This window comes from Galeopterus variegatus, unplaced genomic scaffold (assembly GCF_000696425.1).
Source record: "Galeopterus variegatus unplaced genomic scaffold, G_variegatus-3.0.2 Scaffold1725, whole genome shotgun sequence".
Lineage (NCBI taxonomy): Eukaryota > Metazoa > Chordata > Mammalia > Dermoptera > Cynocephalidae > Galeopterus > Galeopterus variegatus.
Window position 1 is genome coordinate 234,187 of NW_007727836.1, and position 19,382 is coordinate 253,568.

At 58.1% G+C, this 19,382-nt stretch overlaps 2 protein-coding genes across 8 annotated transcripts in view; both read left to right on the forward strand.

The window, feature by feature from the left end:
- DMWD (dystrophia myotonica, WD repeat containing) overlaps nt 1-6,809 on the forward strand; it is a 7,977-nt gene extending 1,168 nt beyond the window's left edge. The window contains exons 3-7 of the mRNA XM_008578609.1: nt 1-226; nt 1,453-1,635; nt 3,722-4,984; nt 5,831-5,905; nt 6,267-6,809. Of these exons, the coding sequence (XP_008576831.1) occupies nt 1-226; nt 1,453-1,635; nt 3,722-4,984; nt 5,831-5,905; nt 6,267-6,314 (1,795 nt within the window). The 3' untranslated portion in view covers nt 6,315-6,809. The remainder of the gene's footprint in view (nt 227-1,452; nt 1,636-3,721; nt 4,985-5,830; nt 5,906-6,266) is intronic.
- A 1,235-nt stretch (nt 6,810-8,044) lies between these two features.
- Nucleotides 8,045-18,502, forward strand: DMPK (dystrophia myotonica-protein kinase). Of its 7 annotated transcripts, XM_008578597.1 has the most exons (16): nt 8,158-8,336; nt 10,007-10,074; nt 10,513-10,607; nt 10,873-10,956; nt 11,034-11,129; nt 11,726-11,874; nt 12,156-12,249; nt 12,515-12,721; nt 12,808-13,071; nt 14,173-14,258; nt 15,496-15,604; nt 16,320-16,471; nt 16,558-16,655; nt 16,827-16,873; nt 17,181-17,270; nt 17,583-18,502. In XM_008578597.1, the coding sequence occupies exons 1-16, from the start codon at nt 8,158-8,160 to the stop codon at nt 17,703-17,705; spliced, it is 1,941 nt and encodes a 646-aa protein (XP_008576819.1). In that variant the 3' UTR covers nt 17,706-18,502. The 7 variants fall into 7 exon arrangements, with proteins under 7 accessions (XP_008576818.1, XP_008576812.1, XP_008576819.1 ...); XM_008578590.1 differs by lacking the exon at nt 10,007-10,074 and having other exon boundaries at nt 8,147-8,336; nt 10,516-10,607; nt 12,808-13,056; nt 17,185-17,270; XM_008578591.1 differs by lacking the exon at nt 10,007-10,074 and having other exon boundaries at nt 8,177-8,336; nt 10,516-10,607.
- The last annotated feature ends 880 nt before the right edge of the window (nt 18,503-19,382 follow it).

The following is a 19,382-nucleotide window of genomic DNA, read 5'->3' on the forward strand; positions in this document are numbered from 1 at the left end:
CGCCGCGGGCCCCGCATCGTCCCCGCCGCCCGCAGGCCCCGGGCCCGGGCCCGCGCTGCCCGCCGTGCGCCTCAGCCTCGTGCGCCTCGGGGAGCCCGACGGCGCCGGGTCCGGGGAGCCACCCGCCACGCCCTCGGGGCTGGGCGCCGGGGGAGACCGCGTCTGCTTCAACTTGGGCCGCGAGCTCTATTTCTACCCGGGCTGCTGCCGCCGCGGGAGCCAACGGGTGAGCGGCCCGCAGCGTAGGGTCCTGGCCCCTGGAAAATGTTAGGAGGATCCCCGAATTGACATGGGGCCCTGAGCTAGGCGTCCTAGATGTGATGGACATCCAGGAGGATATGGTTCTTGGAGGTAATGCAGGATTCTGAGAGGTGATGGGAGGCCCTCCCGGGGTGCTGGGTGTCCTGGAGGTGATGGATGAATCTCCCCCATACGCCGTAGGCGTGGAGGTTCTGGGATGGTGAGTATTCTGGAGGTGATGGGGCATCTGAGATGACATGGGATCTCCTGGGTTCTGGGGTGGCAGGCATTCTGCAGGTGATGGGGAATCGTGAGGTGATGCAGGCTCAGATGTGAAGGAGAAACCAGAAGATTTGCAGTCTGGAAGTGTTGGGAGGGCGTCTTGAGACTGGGGAGTCAAGTAGTGAGGGGAATTCTGGAAGTGATGGGGGCTTAGAGATTAATAGTATCCAGAAAGTGAGTGGGATGCTAGAGGAAATTGGAGTCTGTAGGTATGAGGGTCCTGGAGGAAATGAGAATCGCTAAGCTGATGGAAGATCTGAAGGTGACCAGAGGCCCTGGTAGAGGATATCCTCAGGTGTCATGGGCATCTCTAAAGTGATGGGGTCACAGAGCGGTCAGACCCCTGGAGTTTATGGTTCCCAGGAGTAATGAGGATCCTGAGAGCCCAGAGGAATAAATGTACCTAAAATGTGGCAGACAATGAGGTTTGATGGGTCCCTGTGCTATGATAGGGTAGTAAGGTTTAGGGATTCCGAAGTGAAAGGAATCCTGGGATGCTGGGCTTTAGAGCCCGGGGGATTTGGGTGGCCCTGAGGTTTTGGGGTCTTGGAATATTGTGGTGCTAAGTCCCAAGGGAGTTTCTGAAATTATGGGGGAGGGGACTGGCAAGGAATCAAAACTCAGGGACTATGAGGACCCTAAACCCTGATGCTGTGGGCAAGAGTGTTGTTGAAGTAAGGGTGGGTTGGGGGTCCAACTTTGGGGAGGCGTTGTGGTCTGTGGGGTGGGGATCCTTACAGTCGGTTTTTCCCCTACTCTGCGATTCAGGTCCCCTTCCTGTCTGTGGTTGCCCCCTCTCTCCCCAGCCACCTACCCACTTCCCTCAGGGATTTAACCTTGCTTCCTCTTAGTGGTTTTCCCCAACCTCAACACCCTCTTCCTTCCTCTTAGTGGTATAAACCATTAACTCCTTTTCTTCCACCACTCAAGTCCATTGACCTCAACAAGCCAATTGACAAGCGGATATATAAGGGCACCCAGCCCACCTGCCACGATTTCAACCAGTTCACTGCTGCCACAGAGACCATCTCCCTGCTGGTGGGCTTCTCAGCTGGCCAGGTGCAGTACCTGGATCTCATCAAGAAGGACACCAGCAAGCTATTCAATGAGGAGGTGATTGTAGACTCCCGGAGCCCGGAACTGATCCCTTTTCCCACCCACCCACACACTCTGTGCCATTAAGCTGCAGCTGCCTGGGGAACAGTGTAGGCCTGAAAGAGGAAGGATGCGGGAGAGATGGGGAATGGGGTGACAGACAGCAGCTAATAATGATAGCTGTGCTTATTGTGCCCAGGACAAGTTTTCATCAACTAACAGGTAAAGAATTGTGATGTCCATTTTGCACATTAGAGAACTGAGGCTAGGACTGGCTGGGATTTATTTGATGCCCTTGCTCTTCAAATTCTTGACTTTGTGGTCTTTGGACTCAAATCCCTGCTGTATTATTTACTCACTGTGTGACTTTGGGAAGGTGACTATTCTCTGACCTTCAGTTTTCCTCCTCTGCCTAATGGGATTCTCATCCCATCTCACAGGACTGTTGTAAAATCATACACGGAGATTGCTCAGTCCTGGGCCAACTTGGCACAAGAGGAAATACCAACAAATGACTTTATCCACCGGCAGGGACTGCTCTTGTCCTGTATCTTGTTCTCTCTGGTTCAGAGGAGGTATCCCAAAAATATTCTCAGAATGAGCACATGGCTGAAGGGAGTGAGTGGAACAGTGAATGGATTAAAATTTTATTAGCTCATTCATTCACAAAATAGCTATTGAGCATTTGTTCTGTGGCAGGCATTGTTCCAAGCACTAGGGATATCACATCTCAGTGAACAAAACAGCCAGAAGGCCCTGTCCTTGTGGAGCTTTCAGTCTAGTTGGGTGAGACAAAGTTATCAAGTAAGTTCAGTATGTGTCAGCATGGAGAAAAAACATCAGGGAAGGGGTGAGAGGGCTGCTTGGTGAGCTTAAATAGGGTGATCAGGAAAGGCCTCACTAGAAGGTGCCATTGAGATAAAGACCTGAAGGAGGGGGGGGAAGGACATTCTGCATAGAGCAAACAGCTAGGGACAAATGCCCTGAAGTAAGACAGCAAAAAGGCCGTGTGGCTGGAGCAGTTATTGAGGGAAAGAGGATGGTAGAAGAGTTCTGAGAAATAACGGAAGGGCCGGTTCTTGTAGACTCTGGAAGGCCGTGGAAGAGACTTTGCCTTTTACTCTTAGATGGAATCCTATGGAACAGCCTTTCTCCTTTGAGGCTTATAGGAGCCACAGAATACAGACATGATTTGAGTGCTGATTTTCTCAGTTCTCCCAAGAATGGGCGGCAGCTTGGATCCTTGGGAGAGAAGTTCATCCATCACATACAGTGGCTGCCTAGGGTTTTAGGGCTTCATTCTCTGTGGAATCCTGCTTGAGAAAGGCTGAGAAGTGTTCAGAGCAGGACAGGGCCAGGTGCTGGCTTATATTTAACAACATCTCTCTGGAGGTGGTACAGAATAGACCCTGGGGAAGTGGAGGCCTGGAGGCCGGTTAGGAGGCATCACAGGGTTGATGGGACAAGACTGGTTGGGGTGGGGTGGTGAGAAGAGGTCAGATTCTGGATATATTTTGAATTTTGAGCACACAGGATTTGTTGAAGGATTGGATGAGAGTTGTGAGGAAAAGCGAAGCAACGACACCTAGAAGGTTTTTGATCTAAGCAGGTGGCAGGATGGGGTTGTCATTTATTTGTCTAGGAAATATTGTTAAGGTGTCTCCTGTGTGCAGTGCTCCATGTGCTGGGGCTAGAACAGGGAAGCCGATGGACAGCGATCCCTCCTCGGGGGAGCTGACATCCCGTGAGTAAATTTCTTGCCTGTAGCCTGACATGGTAAAGATGGGAGAAAGGGTTAGGCAGTTAGAGGACAGTTCTCTGGTGGGCAAGATTATCCCCCCTTGCCGAAGATGGGATATCAAAGCTCCATGGTGCTCTCTGTGGCCGCCTCCTAGGCAGCCCCCTCCTAGGCAGCCCCTATTCCCCTTCGTTGCCATGACCTGGTATCCATCTGTCTCCCTCAGTTTGGGAGCTTCTCTCCAAGGAGGGCCTCCAGCAATGTGAGTGGGGCCACATCTGAAGGCCTCGGGGGGACCAGGTTGGGGAGGAGGTGTGCCAGGGGGTTATCGCCTTCTCCCAACCCCCACCCTGTCTCCCCTGGCAGCGGCTGATCGACAAGACTAAGGTGACATATCTGAAGTGGCTGCCTGAGTCGGAAAGCCTCTTCCTGGCATCGCATGCCAGTGGCCACCTGTACCTGTACAACGTCAGCCACCCGTGCGCCTCGGCCCCGCCCCAGTACAGCCTGCTGAAGCAGGGGGAGGGCTTCTCCGTCTACGCTGCCAAGAGCAAGGCGCCCCGCAACCCGCTGGCCAAGTGGGCGGTGGGCGAGGGGCCACTCAACGAGTTTGCCTTCTCGCCCGACGGCCGGCACCTGGCCTGCGTCAGTCAGGACGGCTGCCTGCGGGTCTTCCACTTCGACTCCATGCTCCTGCGTGGGCTCATGAAGAGCTACTTTGGGGGCCTGCTCTGTGTGTGCTGGAGCCCTGATGGCCGCTACGTGGTGACAGGTGGCGAAGATGACCTGGTCACTGTGTGGTCCTTCACCGAGGGCCGCGTAGTGGCCCGCGGCCACGGCCACAAGTCCTGGGTCAATGCCGTGGCTTTCGACCCCTACACAACGCGGGCAGAGGAGGCTGCAGCCACCAGCGGTGATGGGGACCGGAGTGGGGAGGAGGAGGAGGAGCCTGAGGCTGCGGCCACAGGCTCGGCCGCGGGCGTCCCGCTCTCCCCACTGCCCAAGGCCGGCTCCATCACCTACCGCTTCGGCTCGGCGGGCCAGGACACGCAGTTCTGTTTGTGGGACCTCACTGAAGACGTGCTCTACCCGCACCCGCCCCTGGCCCGCACCCGCACCCTGCCCGGCACTCCTGGCACCACTCCGCCAGCCACCAGCAGTTCCCGGGGTGGTGAGCCCGGCCCGGGTCCCCTGCCCCGCTCGCTGTCCCGCTCCAACAGCCTCCCGCACCCGGCGGGTGGCGGCAAGGCGGGCGGCCCAGGTGTGGCGGCGGAAGCCGGCGCGCCGTTCAGCATCGGCCGCTTTGCCACGCTCACGCTGCAGGAGCGGCGGGACCGGGGGGCGGAGAAAGAGCACAAGCGCTACCACAGCCTGGGCAACATCAGCCGTGGCGGCGGTGGGGGCGGCGGGGACAAGCCCAGCGGCCCTGTCCCCCGCAGCCGCCTGGACCCCGCCAAGGTGCTGGGCACCGCACTGTGCCCACGCATCCACGAGGTGCCGTTGCTGGAACCCCTGGTGTGCAAGAAGATCGCCCAGGAGCGGCTCACGGTCCTCCTCTTCCTAGAGGACTGCATCATCACCGCCTGCCAGGAGGGCCTCATCTGTACCTGGGCCCGGCCGGGCAAGGCGGTGAGTCGTCCAACACGCGCCTGTCCGGACCTGCAGGACCTTTGGCAGAGAGAGGGCTTTGTCACTGCGGCAACCTCCGGCCCCATGGGGCGAGAGGAAGCCATGGTAACATTAGAATCTCAGAGCAAGAGCTCTCAGATCTTACAGCAATGGGCTTCTAGAGCCCTTGGCCCCCGGCTAGCAGAGAGAGACAGTCGAGTGTGGGAGCTGGGAGTGGTGGGCCGTGGCCAGCTCTCTGATGGACAGCCAACCCGGCCCAGCAAGGCCAGTACTTAGTGCTTGTCATTTGGAGCAGAATCTATTTCTATGGAAAATCTGGTTTTCAAATGGGGAAATTTTTTTGAGTACTTTGGGCCAAAACTCTAGCAGCAAAATTGAGCCTGTGGGCTTGGCTTCCAGCCTGGGTGTCGGACACTTAGGATCTGAGCCCACTGCTGATGGCACAGGCTGGGAATCAGAGGCCCAGGTTCCAGTCTTGCACTCCTGCTGTTTATGTGATCCCAACAAGTCACTGCCCCTCTCTGACCCTGACTCATCACCTCAGAACAGAGCTTTAAGATGGGTGTGGGGTGGATGTATCCACCTCCTGTGGTAGCTGTGGGGTCAGAAGGTCACAGTCGGTGAAGCACAGGCCTGGCACCTTGTAAGGTCGGAGCTGATCTCGGATGTCTCAGCTTTTTAAGATTTGGCCTCAGGTGCCCAGCATCCAAGGTCCGAGGGCTGCAGCTTGGTCCTTGGGTCCTTGGTTGTGGAATCTTAAGAATACAGTCTCAGCCCCTCAGAACAAGGGTGTTGGGATTTGGGGAGTCTGGTTGAGTCCTAAAAGAGACCCCTCTATCTCCTTAGTTCACAGAGGAGGAGACCAAGGCCCAGACAGGGGAAGGAAGTTGGCCCAGGTCACCCAGCAAGTCAGTGGTAGAGGTAGGACTGTCCCTGAGTTCTTTCCCCTCCAGCATCTCAGGATCCCCTACCCCCAGAAGTCAGAAGGGTACTCCAGTTTTCCCCACCCCACCCTCACCTACCCCAGCGTCTCAGCCCAGGATCACCCAAGGACTGTAATTATTGTATAAAAGTGCTAACTGCCAGGACAGGAAGCTGGCTGAGATGGAAGTTCCCAAGCACAGAGCAGCAGTCTCTGTCTGGGGGGTCTGGGGTGGACTGAGAGGCAAGGCCAGGGTGGCAGCAGCCTTGGGAACTCTGGGATGGCTGCCCCCACTGTGGCACAGACAGAAGCCCCAGGTGGTCTCTAACCCCTCCTGTCTCTCCCTTTCGTCTTTCCCAGGGCATCTCCTCCCAACCAGGCAACTCCCCGAGCGGCACAGTGGTGTGAAGCCATGGATGTTGGGGTCCCCCACCCCATGCCCCCACCTGCTAGCCATAACCCTCCCCACTGACCTCACGGATCCACGTATTAACAAGACTAACCATGATGGACTGCTCCAGTCCCCCGCTCTGCACAAATTTCGGGGGTCTCCCAGTCTGGCCCAGGAATGTAGCGGCCAGTGTGGCCTTGGCAGCTTTGTCCCCACCCACTGCCATGTACAATGACCCCTTCCTCTGAAACATCAGTGTTACCCTCATCCCTGTCCCCAGCATGTGACTTGTCACTCCTGGGGGAGAAAATCCCCGCCCACAGAGCCCCAGCTCTGCAGTGTGCCCCTCAGTTGAGAGGCAGGGCAGGGAGTGGCCTGCCCCTGCCTGGCCCCCGCCCCACCTGCCCTTGCTATTGTCTGTGCTTTTGAAGAGTGTTAAATTATGGAAACCCCTCAGGGTCCTCCCTGTCCCTCAAGACCTTATTTATACTAAAGTTCCCCATTTTCACAGCTGCTCTGTTCTCTTCCTCAGAGGTGTAGAGGATTTTTGTGTGCTTTGCTGTTGTCCTGGAGTCAGTCGGCTTTAACCAAAGGCAGAGTGCAGGCCTGTCTTCTGCCCCTTCTATTAGCAGGGACAGCTGAAGCCCAGGGAGGGAAGGGTGGGCAGGGCTCACAGCAGGTGCACCAGCCACTGAACGTCTCCAGGGGAGAGGACAGCAAGGGCCCCTCTTCAAAGTCCTCATCAGGCGCTTTCAGAATTGCTTTCAAGTATCAAAACTGTCCAAATCCACTGTTCCTGGGGCCTGCTCAGATGGGACTCGGCCAGGCAGCTCCTGAGGTGCCATTGCGTTGTAGCGGGGTATGGGACGCCTGGGAGTAGAGTCCGAGCTGTCTTGGGGACACGTCTTTGCCTCCTGGTGCCTCAGGCTTGACTCTGCCGTGGTGCAGTCTGGTGCCAGCTGGAGGTCATGATTTCCTCTCGGGAGAACTGTCCACTCTGGAGAGAAAAGCTAAAATCCCTCCTGGCTGCATCTTAGGACTCTTGGGGAGTGGTGTCTTCCCGCTCCACCCTCCACCCCCCGAAATGTTTCTGTTTCTAATCCCAGCCTGGGCAGGAATGTGGCTGTCTGGCCAGGGGCCAAGAGCTATTTTGGGGTCTTCTTTGCCTGGGGAGGGCCTGGCTGCACCACTTGCCTCCCCTAGGTTTTGGCCAGCTCCTGAGGGCGTCCCCTCCCGATCCTCTCCTCACCACCCCTTCCCCACCTCTTGCCAAAAAAAAGTCAGTGTAAAGCAGAGGGCCTGAGGGCTAAATTTAACTGTCCCAAAGTCGGAATCCACGCTGAGTCACCCAAGAAGCTGCCCTGGCCTCCTGCCCCCCTTCCCAGGCCTCAGCCCCTTCCTCCCCCACTACCAAGCTCTAGGGTTTGGCGGGGGGCTGGGGGGTGGTAGTTACTGGGTCACTCTGAGCCTCGATTGGTCCCCTCTAGGCAATGGGAGGGTGCATCTTGGCGTCTCTCACACCTGTAGCTTTCTTCTCTGCTCCACCTTTCTATTGGGGGGGACAGTGTGAGAGCTGGGATCCTCCATCCAGTCCCTCCCCCCAGTCCAGCTCTGAAGGGTTCTGAAATGAGGGAGTTGGGGGGGCTGGCTTGTGAGGGGTTAAGGCTGGGAGGCGGGAGGGGGGCTGGACCAAGGGGTGGGGAGAAAAGGAGGAGGCCTCAGCAGCAGAGAGAAGTGGCCAGAGAGGCCCAGGGGACAGCCAGGGACAGGCAGACATGCGACCAGGGCTCCAGGGCCTGGACAGGGGCTGCCAGGCCCCGTGACAGGAGGACCCCGCGCCCCTGGCCCGGGGAGGGGGCCATGGTGCTGCCTGTCCAACATGTCAGCCGAGGTGCGGCTGAGGCGGCTCCAGCAGCTGGTGCTGGACCCCGGCTTCCTGGGGCTGGAGCCCCTGCTCGACCTTCTCCTGGGCGTCCACCAGGAGCTGGGTGCCTCCAACCTGGCCCAGGACAAGTATGTGGCCGACTTCTTGCAGTGGGGTAAGTGGCAGCCTACATGGGTTCCCCCAGGCTGGGGGGGTGGGGGCAAGTTGGAAAAGGGGAGCTCCCATACCGGGGCCCAGAGCCTGGACCCGGGTCTTGGGGCAACATGCCCCTACCCCCATGCCACCCAGCAGAGGCCAGAGTGGCCATGACTCAGAACAATGGTTTGTCTTCCTGCATCCCTTCCCCAAGTCTAGGCCTAGGGGCGTGCCGGATCCCCATCTCCTAGGACCTTCCCCCCACCCCAAATGGGTCCTATGGTCCTTTACCCTTGTTTCCCAGAGCACAGGGGTGAGCCGGGAGGGACAGTATGGGGCAGCTGCCAGGGGTGCGGCCGACAGGCAGGTGTTCGGCGCCAGCCTCTCCAGCTGCCCCAACAGGTGCCCAGGCACTAGGAGGGTGTGGTGACTCACACAGGCCCTGGGCAAGAACCAGCTCTGCAGACAGGCGCCACCCAGCAGCCCCTCAGTCCCCCAGATTGAGGAAGAACAATTTGGGTCCTCCTGGGTATGCCCACTTTCTCTGTAGGTTCTGTGCCCTTACCCCTACACCCAACATCTTGGTCCTGCTAAACTGCAGGGGTTGGCCTGTGATTCCTCTCTGATCCCCATGTCCTTCAGTTCTCCTAGCTCAGGACCTCCAACCTTCCAGCTGTCCCACAAAGTCAGGTCCAGAGCAAAGATGTTTCCAACTTCAGCCTCCTGCCTTGCATGCCTCCACCCCACTCCTGGCCCAGGACTCTAGTGTCTGCCATTCCTTCCCTCCATGTGCCTGTCCCTCAAAGGCTTGCTCTTGGTCCTTGGCCTGTGTGTGTCACTCTCTCTCACTCACTGTCTGTATCTCTGTTTCCTGTCTCTTCACCTTCTGCTCCCTCTTGTCTTGTGTCCACCTCTTTCTCGCCCAGCTCCGTGCCTTTCCCTCCTCCTCCCATTTCACAGATGGGAAGCTGGAAGCCAAGGGCCAGGCCACTCAGCCTCTGGAAGAAGCTTCCCTCCATTTCCCCCCCATCCCCCTCAGCGACTCTCTCAGACTCTCTTTTGCAGAGGATGAAGTTGGGCTGGCAGGGTAAACTGAGACCTGGGGTGGAGGTCAGGGTCTGTCTCTCCTGTGAGGAGCTCTCCTTTTGTGGCCTGAGCTGCATCCTGCAGTCCCTCCCCTGCCAGGCCTCCCGGGCGGGGGAAGGGGCCTGGGTTCCCGCTGCCTTAAAAGGGCTCAATGTCTTGGCTCTCTCCTCCCTCCCCCGTCTCTGGCCCTGGCTGGTTCTTCTCTTCTGGCCCACTCTCTCTGAACCCCCCAGAACCTCATGGGGGGCCCACTATCCTCTCCATTACCCATGCTAGCTCCATTCTTTCCTGCTCAGACCCATCCCTCCATCCTGTCTTCCGAAGTCCCCCCTTCTTCCACCCCTGGGAGTCCAGGCCTCCCTCCCCCCACTGTCCCTGAGTCTCTGGCTTCCACCCCTGGCCTATCCCCCTCCCACACTGCCATGTTTAGCGTTCCTAGCTGTAGGATCTTAACTCTTGGAGACTTGATTACCATCTGTAAATAAAGGGTAGTGTGAAAGCCCTCCTCCTGGGGCTGTGCGGAAGACTGGGGTAATGCATTATGAACAGTGCTGGAGCGCTTGAGCCAGGATGTGTCACGCAGCCTTTGTCTCTCTCTCCCAGTCCTTCTTCCAACCCCAAGTCCAGTGTTTACCTAAGTGTGGTCCAAGAACCACCTGCATCTGAATCTACAAGGACTGGATACAAACTGCACATTCTGAACCATAACCCACGACACACTGAATGAGAACCTCGGGGTGGGTCCTGGGGACCTTAACCCTCACCTGGAGTGAGGGTGGAGGGAGACCTAAGTACTGACTCTTATTTTCTTCTCCCTCTGTTCTTCAGAGCCTCCCCTTCTGCAGACGTTTGTTACCCCACCCTCTAGATCCTGCATCCCACTGGAGCCCTCTGGCCCAAATGCCCTGCCCCAAAAAAGGGGTTCTCAGGCATTTCACCTCTATGGGAGGGCAGTTTGGGATCCCCAAAATCTCACACAGTGTTTATGTTGGCAAACCCTTGGGAGATAGACAGTCCTAAGGTGAAGCTGAGAGACAGAGGGTGAAATTTCCCTTCTTCTCCGGTATCTGTCCCAGTAACTCGTTTCTTCCTGCCCCACACCCCACCCCCAGCGGAGCCCATCGCCGCGAGGCTTAAGGAGGTTCGACTGCAGAGGGATGACTTTGAGATTCTGAAGGTGATCGGACGCGGGGCGTTCAGCGAGGTGAGCCCTAAGCAGCCGCTGGAGTCGGAACTTTACTTGTGGTGGGCGGGGCACAGACGTTCGGGGCGGGGCCTTAGAAATTGATGAATGACTGAGCGTTAGAACTAGACACTGGGTAAGGGCGTGGGGGCGGGGCTTGGGACCAATGGGCGTGGCGTGGTGGGGCGGGGTCTCAGGCTGGGTGGACATAGGGGTGGAGTGCGTTCTGGGCGAGCCCTTCTCTTTTCCCGGCCACCTCCGCCGGTCACTCTGTTTCGGCTTTCAGGTAGCGGTGGTAAAGATGAAGCAGACGGGCCAGGTATACGCCATGAAGATCATGAATAAGTGGGACATGCTGAAGAGAGGCGAAGTGAGCCCCCGGGCTGGGAGTGGGGGCGTTGAGGATCCGCGCCCCTCACCTGCTTCAGTTTTTCTGGGTGCCCGCAGGTGTCGTGCTTCCGTGAAGAGAGGGATGTGTTGGTGAATGGGGACAGGCGCTGGATCACGGAGCTGCACTTCGCCTTCCAGGATGAGAACTACCTGGTGAGCTCCAGACCCGGGTGACTAGGAAGCGGGACAGACCCCCACGCTCTCGATTAAAGAGGCAGGGGTAGGGAGAGGAAGTTCTAGGACTGGGGAGTCTCTGTGTGTGGTAGGAACTTGTCCCAGGTAGATGAGGGGCCTTCATTACCTGGGATGGGAAATGATGTCACTCACTGCTCTTTTCCTGGGCCGATTCTGGGGACTCTTGTATGAACGTGCCTCTGCTGGGAAATCTCTTACCAGGAATGGGATTGTTCTCCAGGATCTCTATGTGGAGACCACTGACTGGGCAGGGATGATTTGTCATCTATACCCTGGGCGTTAGGAGGTCTCTGGGTTCTTTTTCCCTGAATGTCGCATGGGAAGTGAATGTCCAGTGACATCCTGGGAGAGTTTTTTTGTTTTGTGTTTTCTTTGTGTGTGTGTGTGTGGGGGGGGGCAGTTTGCTGATATGGCCTGGGAGATCTCTGGGGCTCTCTCGGGGCTGGGGCTGTGCGAGCGGTCTCTGCTCAGGAACGCGATGTCTCTGACAGTCTTAGTCCTGGGCGATTAGCGCCCAGGGGGACTACCGATCCCCATGACACGCCCCCTCCCAGTACCTGGTCATGGAGTACTACGTGGGCGGGGACCTGCTAACGCTGCTGAGCAAGTTCGGGGAACGGATCCCAGCCGAGATGGCGCGCTTCTACCTGGCTGAGATCGTCATGGCCATAGACTCGGTGCATCAGCTGGGCTATGTGCACAGGTGGGCGTGGCAGGGGCTGAGGGGCGGGGCCCAGAGAGGGATAGCAAAGCTTGTACTCTGTTAGGGTACCGTGAAGTTTGGAACCCAGACGGGGCAGGGCATAGAGAGGGACTTCGTTGGTTGGGGACGGAGACTAAGGAGTGGGGTTCAGAGTTGTAGAATCCCTGCAGGGGCGGAACCCGAGGTGAGGCCCGAGGCGGTACTCCCAGAGAGCCAGAGCCTGGCTGGACAGTGGTGGTAGGAAGGTTCACTTATCGCTCTCTATCCTTTGCTCATTGCAGAGACATCAAACCGGACAACATCCTGCTGGACCGCTGCGGCCACATCCGCCTGGCGGACTTCGGTTCCTGCCTCAAGCTGCGGGAGGATGGAACGGTGAGTGGGTGTGCCCGCTGCGGGGCAACTCGGGCCACCAGTGAGGGGACAGGGAGGTGCAGAGCATGGGGTGGGGCTGGGGCATGTAGGCGGAGCTGGGGTTGGGGGAGACTAAATTTGGAGTGAGAAAAAAGAGGCGATACGTGCGCGCAGGGGTTAGACCAGGCAGAGGGAGAGACTACGCGTTCCAGGAGTGGTTAGAAGCAGCGGGTAAAGCTTGTGGGCGGGGCGGAGCCGGAGCTCAGCTCTCGTCTTGTTGGTGCAGGTGCGGTCGCTGGTGGCTGTGGGTACCCCGGACTACCTGTCCCCCGAGATCCTGCAGGCCGTAGGTGGCGGGCCTGGGACAGGCAGCTACGGGCCCGAGTGTGACTGGTGGGCACTGGGCGTGTTCGCCTATGAAATGTTCTATGGGCAGACGCCCTTCTACGCTGACTCCACGGCCGAGACCTACGGCAAGATCGTCCACTACAAGGTGAGCGCGGCCCCAAGGAACCCCTGATCTCACCTCCCACATGCTCCCAGGCTAACATCTTCCCCTTTCCCTCTCCCACGGAGCAGGAGCACCTGTCTCTGCCGCTGGCGGACGCAGGGGTCCCTGAGGAGGCCCAAGACCTCATCCAGCGGCTGCTGTGTCCCCCGGAGACACGGCTAGGTCGGGGTGGAGCAGGCGATTTCCAGAAGCATCCTTTCTTCTTTGGCCTCGACTGGGACGGTCTCCGTGACAGCATGCCCCCCTTTATACCAGATTTCGAGGGTGCCACTGACACGTGCAATTTCGACGTGGTGGAGGATGGGCTCACTGCCATGGTGAGCGGGGGCGGGGTAGGTACCTACGGACACTGCTTGGAGGAGGGAAACTCCCATCCCCACTCCATAAAGTTGGGGTAATGACAGTGCCTACCTCTGGGGATTCTGAATTGTTCATTCCCTAGAGAACCTGCTCTGTGCACACCCATTGATGGGGCCCCAGTGGTGACCTAGACTTACAGTCTGCGGGACACAGACCAGTTCCCAGACAGTGAGGCCTCAGACTGATCAGGGCTGAAATGGGGTAGTGCAGGGGAGTGCAGGGAGCAGAGCTCCTGACCCAGCATGAAAGACCCTGGAGGGCTTCCTGGAGGTGGGGGCTATCTGAGTTGAGACTTGGAAGGATAAGAGGAAGAGAGGCAGGAAAGGAATCTTGTGTGTGTGGACGGCTGGTATGGGGATCCAAAAGCAATCTTTTTTTTTTTTTTTTAAACGTTTTTTATTTAAAATTTATTGTAATGGGACCTGCACAAAAGGAGGGGGTAAAGGGTGGGGAACATTTAGGAGACACAGGCACAAGATGACATGGCCAGGGTCACAGCTTCTGTCAGGGGGAAGAGGGATAAAAAGACCAGGGCCGGAGCTGGGGTGGAACAGGGAGGGGGGAGGCACTGTGGCTGTGTTCCCCCCATCTCAGGAAGCACCTCTAGCTCCTGGATCCCCTTGGTTACCCTGGCCTTCTAAGATTCCATCTCTTGTTCTGCCTCTGGCCTTAGTGGCTCCTTCTTTTGCTCCTCTTTCCTTCCTCCCCCCCTCCCCCCGACAGAGCAACCTTCCTTCTTTAGGCCATCTCTCTCACCTGTTTAACAAGCTGTTCTGGAATGTTTGCTTAGCTCTGAGTGCCCTTGTGCTGGGCAGTTCTGGGTACACAGCACTGATCGATTTAGCCCTGGTCCCTGCTGTCATCCACTTACAGTCTAGAGAATTATATAATTATAGTGCAGCAAATATCCTGAAGGAAAGTAGACGGATTCAAGAAAAAAAATGATGGAGGGGCCACTTTAGATTAAAGCCCGAATTGGGGTTGGTTTGAGGGAGACATTTAAGTCAAAATCAGAAAGGGGTAAGGGACCACCTCTGACAACTGCTGGTCACATCCGTGTTTATCTTGTGTAGGAGACACTGTCCGACATGCAGGAAGACATGCCACTGGGGGTCCAACTGCCCTTTGTGGGCTACTCCTACTCCTGCATGGCCCTCAGGTGAGCACTGCCCCTGGGCAGCCTGTGAGGAGTGGGGTGGGGTGCCAGCCTCCAGAGTCCTGGAGGCTGCTTGGGGTTACTGTATCCTGGCTCTTCAGTGGCCAGCAGATTTGCAGGATCAGTCTTGGAACCTTATTTTCTTGTGACCAATGACTCTGAGGAGCCCCGAGTGGCAGGACATCAAAATCTCAGACTATAAGTACTTTAAAATTTTAGATTCAGTTGTAAAACCTCAGAGCCACAGGTTCAGCTTTCCAGAATCTTGCAACTGTTGAGTTTCTTAATCACTCACATAACAATAAAGGTTTTTAAAAACATTAATTATATGCAAATAATACATTGCTTATCACAAGTAAATTAGAAAAGTCGGATAAGGAAAAGGAAGCTGATACATGAGCCCACCATCCAGCAATGGTTCCTGGCTCACATGTGTGCGGAGGACACATATTTTACAACTGTGAGAACAGGTCATTTTCTAATTGGACAATGTATTGCAATTACCATTCTTTATCATGAATGAACTATAACATGATTCTGAACCACTTGATCTGTGGTATCCTATTAAAGGGTGGGTAAAGATTTAACCCATCCTCTGTTTTATGTAGTCCAGGCTGGATGAAAGGCCAGCAGGTGGTGGGCCCCAGTACATGTCCAGGACAAAAACAGGTTCTTGAGACATATTCTTATAAGGGGGGATTCCTGGGTTGGAAGGGCATCCACTTATATTGCAATTTCATATTCCTAGGGAGGGTCTGTCCCCGTCCCAGCAGCTGAGTAGAAGGAGGGTGTACTGCTATCTGGGGTCACAGTCTTGGGATCCCACACCCAGGCTTAAGACTACATCTTTGGAGGTGGCCAGAGCTGAGCAAGGTCTCCTTCATCTCGCCCCCCCTTCCTGTCCCCAGGCCCTAAGGAGAGGACTTTGCAAAGGTCATGTGTCAGGGGAGGAGATGAGCAGGCCCTATAACATGGGTGTCTAGACCCCAATCCCTGTAGAAGTTTTAGAAAAGACAGCTCCCAGGGACCAGAGGCTTTTCCCAACTGGAGAAGGGTCTGTCAACCAGTCTGGCAATTGGTTCCCTTCACTCTGCCCTCCTCCCCGTCCTTGAACCATGGGGTTTTAGTGGCTGGCTGTCCTATGCCAATAGGCTAGGAAGTCCTGGTTCTAAACCCAGGGGATCGACAGCCTCTTGGGTAGGAATGGCTCTCCCTTCCCTCTCCCTCTTCCTCTTCCCAGGGACGAGGTCCCAGTCCCCATACCCATGGAAATGGAGGCCGAGCAGTTGCCTGAGCCACATATCCAAGTGCCCAGCCTGGAGCCCACGGTGTCCCCACCAAAGGAAACAGTGAGTGGAGGGAGGAGAGGATCCATCAGGGGTGATAGGAAACAAAAGGCCAGGGCTTCCAGGGTAGTGTGTGCTATGGAGTGCTGAGCCCTCTGGGAGTTTACAGGACAGAGAAGACAGCAGGTAGAGACAAGGTTCCTGCTGTCAAGAGGTGGTCCCTAGGAAGAAACCACAACTGGGCATTAATTGTGCGTATGTGAGAGAGGCTCTCTGAGTTTATCCTTGAGCCGAGCACTGGTGAAGGGGAGGAGGCAACCATGGGAAGAAAAGTGCCTATTGGTAAGTAAAGAGAACCTCATGGGCAAAGACCCTGAGGTGGGAACAGCTGGTTTGTTCTTGAAAGTGATAGGAGGGGAGGGGAGCCTCTGGAGAGGTCAGCAGGAAATAAACCAAGCAAGGCCTTTTAGTAGAGCAGGCCTTGTCTTGAGGGCACTGGGGAGCTGGAGACATTTTGAGCAGCAGACGGACATAGTCAAGCTGACCCTTTGGTTCCCGTGTGGATGGGAGGGGACCAGACTGAAGGCTGCAGACCAGGGAGGGGGCTGGAGGTAGGGAAGGAAGGGCCTGGGATCATTGCTGAAGCTATGGGGATTCCAGAAATATCAAGGAGGTGGGGAAGTGGAGGACAATCGAGGATCGCAGGCTTGGAACCTATGCCCAAGTCCCGAGTGCTCTAGCAGCCACAGGTAGCCCTGAGCCGGGTCCCCATACACAGGCTGAAGTGACAGTTCCCGCGACTATCCCTGTGGCCGAGCCCGAGGTGACGCTTCGGGAGCTCCAGGAAGCCCTGGAGGAGGAAGTGCTTTCCCGGCAGAGCCTGGGCCGGGAGATGGAGGCCATCCGCACGGCCAACCAGAACTTCGCCAGGTCGGTCGGGGCTCCGGGGCCTTAACAACCCTTTGCAGCCCCTCTTGCCTGGACCCGACGGGCTCACCGTCCTTACCTCCCCGCAGTCAACTGCGCGAGGCCGAGGCCCGGAACCGAGACCTGGAGGCGCACGTCCGGCAGTTGCAGGAGCGGATGGAGTTGCTGCAGGCCGAGGGAGCCGCAGGCGAGTCCCTCAACCGCCCCTTCCGCTAAGGGGCCGGGAGGAGGGGGGCCCGCGGCTCGGCGGGGCGTTTGTGGACACCTTGGGAAGGGGAGGGGCCCAGGCTGGGGCACGCCGCGCCACCGCCCTCCTACGGCCCTCCACGCGCCCTACGCCTCTCTCTTCTCCTTCCAGCTGTCACGGGGGTCCCCAGTCCCCGGGCCACGGATCCACCTTCCTATGTAAGACCCCTCTCTTTCCCCTGCCTCAGGCTTGCTGCCTTCTCTGCAGACCCCCTCGCCGTCTTCCCGTCCAGATTTAGGGCTTATCCTACCTCTTTGGGGCTCCAGAGGGCAGACGCCCTTTCATTCAGCCCCACATCCGTTACATCTTCCTCGCTTCGGGCCTCTCACCAATCCCCTCAGGGATCTCCCTAGATTTCCCCCCTTATCCCTGGGCCTCGACTACCCTCGCTGTTTCTCTTCCCCTGCTGAGGGCGGCGGGGCCCGGCTGGGCTCCGATCGGGTCACCTGTCCCTTCTCTCTCCAGCTAGATGGCCCCCCGGCCGTGGCTCTGGGCCAGTGCCCGCTGGTGGGGCCAGGCTCCATGCACCGCCGCCACCTGCTGCTCCCTGCCAGGGTACGTCCGGCTGCACAACCCCGCCCGCCGCGCTCCCCTCCCCCCGCCCCCCGGGTGCCAACACCGCTTAGCTGCGCCTCTGCAGGGCTCGGCCCACCGCAGGGAGGGAGGATGCTTGGGCAGCCAATCAACACAAGGCGCTAGGAAGCAGCTAATAACGAGTTGGGACGGGATTTGAGACGACCAGACCAACCACCACAGCCAGATGTCAGGGGGCGGGAGCGGGGTGCAGGATGGATTACGGACCACACCTATGGGCGTAGGCGGGGCGAGTCCCAGGGGCCGGTGCTGATCCCGCCCTCTCGCCCGCAGATCACTAGGACTGACCTATCGGAGGCGCGTTCCCTGCTCCTGTTCGCCGCTGCTCTGGCTCGTGCCACCTCCCTGGGCTGCACTGGGTTGGTGGCCCGCACCGGCCATCTCGCCTCAGTCTGAAGCCGTCCCAGAGCCGCCTTCGACCCCTGAACCCTAGAACTCCAGACTATCCTCCACTCGGGCCCCGCTGGAGGGTTGGGTGGCCCGGGTACAACCCAGAAACCTCTCCCACCGCCTTGCCGTTCACATCACTCCCAGCGTGCGTCTCCGCCCCAGCTCCAGTCCTGTGATCCGGGTGTGCCCCCTGGCGGCCGGGGAGGGAAGAGCCCGGTCCGCAGCCGGCGAATGGGGCTCGCGGGGGGGCTTGTAGCCGGGAATGCTGCTGCTGCTGCTGCTAGGGGAAATCGCGGGTCACTTCTTTCCTCCGGCTGGGCTGAGGCCCCGACGTGGATGGGCAAACTGCAGTCATGAGAAAGCAGCAGGCCCGGGTTTGGCCATCCATTTTTCATTCTCCACGCACCCCCAACACACCATCGGCTCTCCAACCACAAACCCTCTTTGTGCATGAGGCCCTTCCTCTCCGGGGAACGTTCTGTTACCGCGGCGAACATCCGGTGCGACCTCCGTCCGGTCTCTCGGGAACCTTTTGCTTTTGCCGGCCCCGCTTTTTCGGGGACTCCCGCGCTCCCCTCTTCACGTGCGCTGTTGTCGGAGCCACAGCCGGCTCCGCCCGCCTCGACGGTTCGGCTATTTATTGACCTTGTCTTCCGACCCGCTGACAGGCTGCAGGACCCCAGCACCCTAATCCACGTTTTGGATGCACTGAGATCCCAACATTCCTCGGTATTTATTGTCTCTCCCCACCTAGGACCCCACCCCCGACCCTCGCGAATAAAAGGCCCTCTCGTCAGCCCAAAGCTCTGTACTCCGCTGTTTGAGTTGTGGGCAGGGGGCTGCTCAGCGAGCCAATCAGAAGGCGAGTGGAGGCGGCCAATGGCCTGGCAGGGAGCTAGCGAGACGTAAAACGGACGAATCAGGACTAGGGAGAAAAAAAATGGAGGGGCGTGGCTTTGACACCCAGCCAATAGGAAGGAACGAGCTGAACACCCGGAGACACCGCCCCCGCCCAGCTGTGGCCCAGCTGTGCCACCCCCGCGTCCCGGAGAAGGGGGCTGGGCCTGCAGCGCGCGAGGCCATCCTCCTTCCACTGCGCCTGCGCAGGCCACGCGCATCCGCTCCAGGGACTTAGGCTTAAGAAAAGTTGCTGCAAACTTTCTAGCCCCTTTCTCCCGCCCCTCCCCTCTGCCAGACCCGCCCCCCTGCGGAGCCGGGAATTCCGAGGGGCGGAGCGCGGCCGAGATGCGGAGTGGGGGGGCCTTCAGAGGACCCTGGAGACGGAGGCGTGCAGAAGCTCAGTCTCCGGGTGGAGGTGGCTTGGCGCCCTTACCCCTCCCGGGCGGCCCGTTACCTTCTTCGTTGTCCCGATGGGGAAACTGAGGCCCTGAGCCAGAGGCACACGCGGGGGGAGGCAGAAAGCGAGGCCAGAGGCTGAGGGAAAACAAAGGGAGAATCACGGCCAGACGGGGAGGGGGACGGACACGCGCACAAACACACGGACAGAGACCCGAGTGAAGAGCTGGGCCTGGTTAGGGGCGGGGGAAAGGGGGCTCGGGGTCTGCCAGGGGAGAAGATCGGGAAGCGCGGGGGGTGGGGCGGAGAGGGGGGACAGGCGGGGAAAGGGGCTGGGGAAAACCCGAGGGAGGAGAAGGAGGGGGGAACTTCCCAAAGTTGCAAAAC

Bases quoted from the DNA above. Each gene is read 5' to 3' on its own strand.
- DMPK (XM_008578597.1), top strand. From the start codon at position 8,158: ATGGTGCTGCCTGTCCAACATGTCAGCCGAGGTGCGGCTGAGGCGGCT. The intron at 12,722-12,807 runs GTGAGCGCGGCC...CCCACGGAGCAG, and splicing joins GCAAGATCGTCCACTACAAG to GAGCACCTGTCTCTGCCGCT. The intron at 16,656-16,826 runs GCGAGTCCCTCA...TTCTCCTTCCAG, and splicing joins GCAGGCCGAGGGAGCCGCAG to CTGTCACGGGGGTCCCCAGT.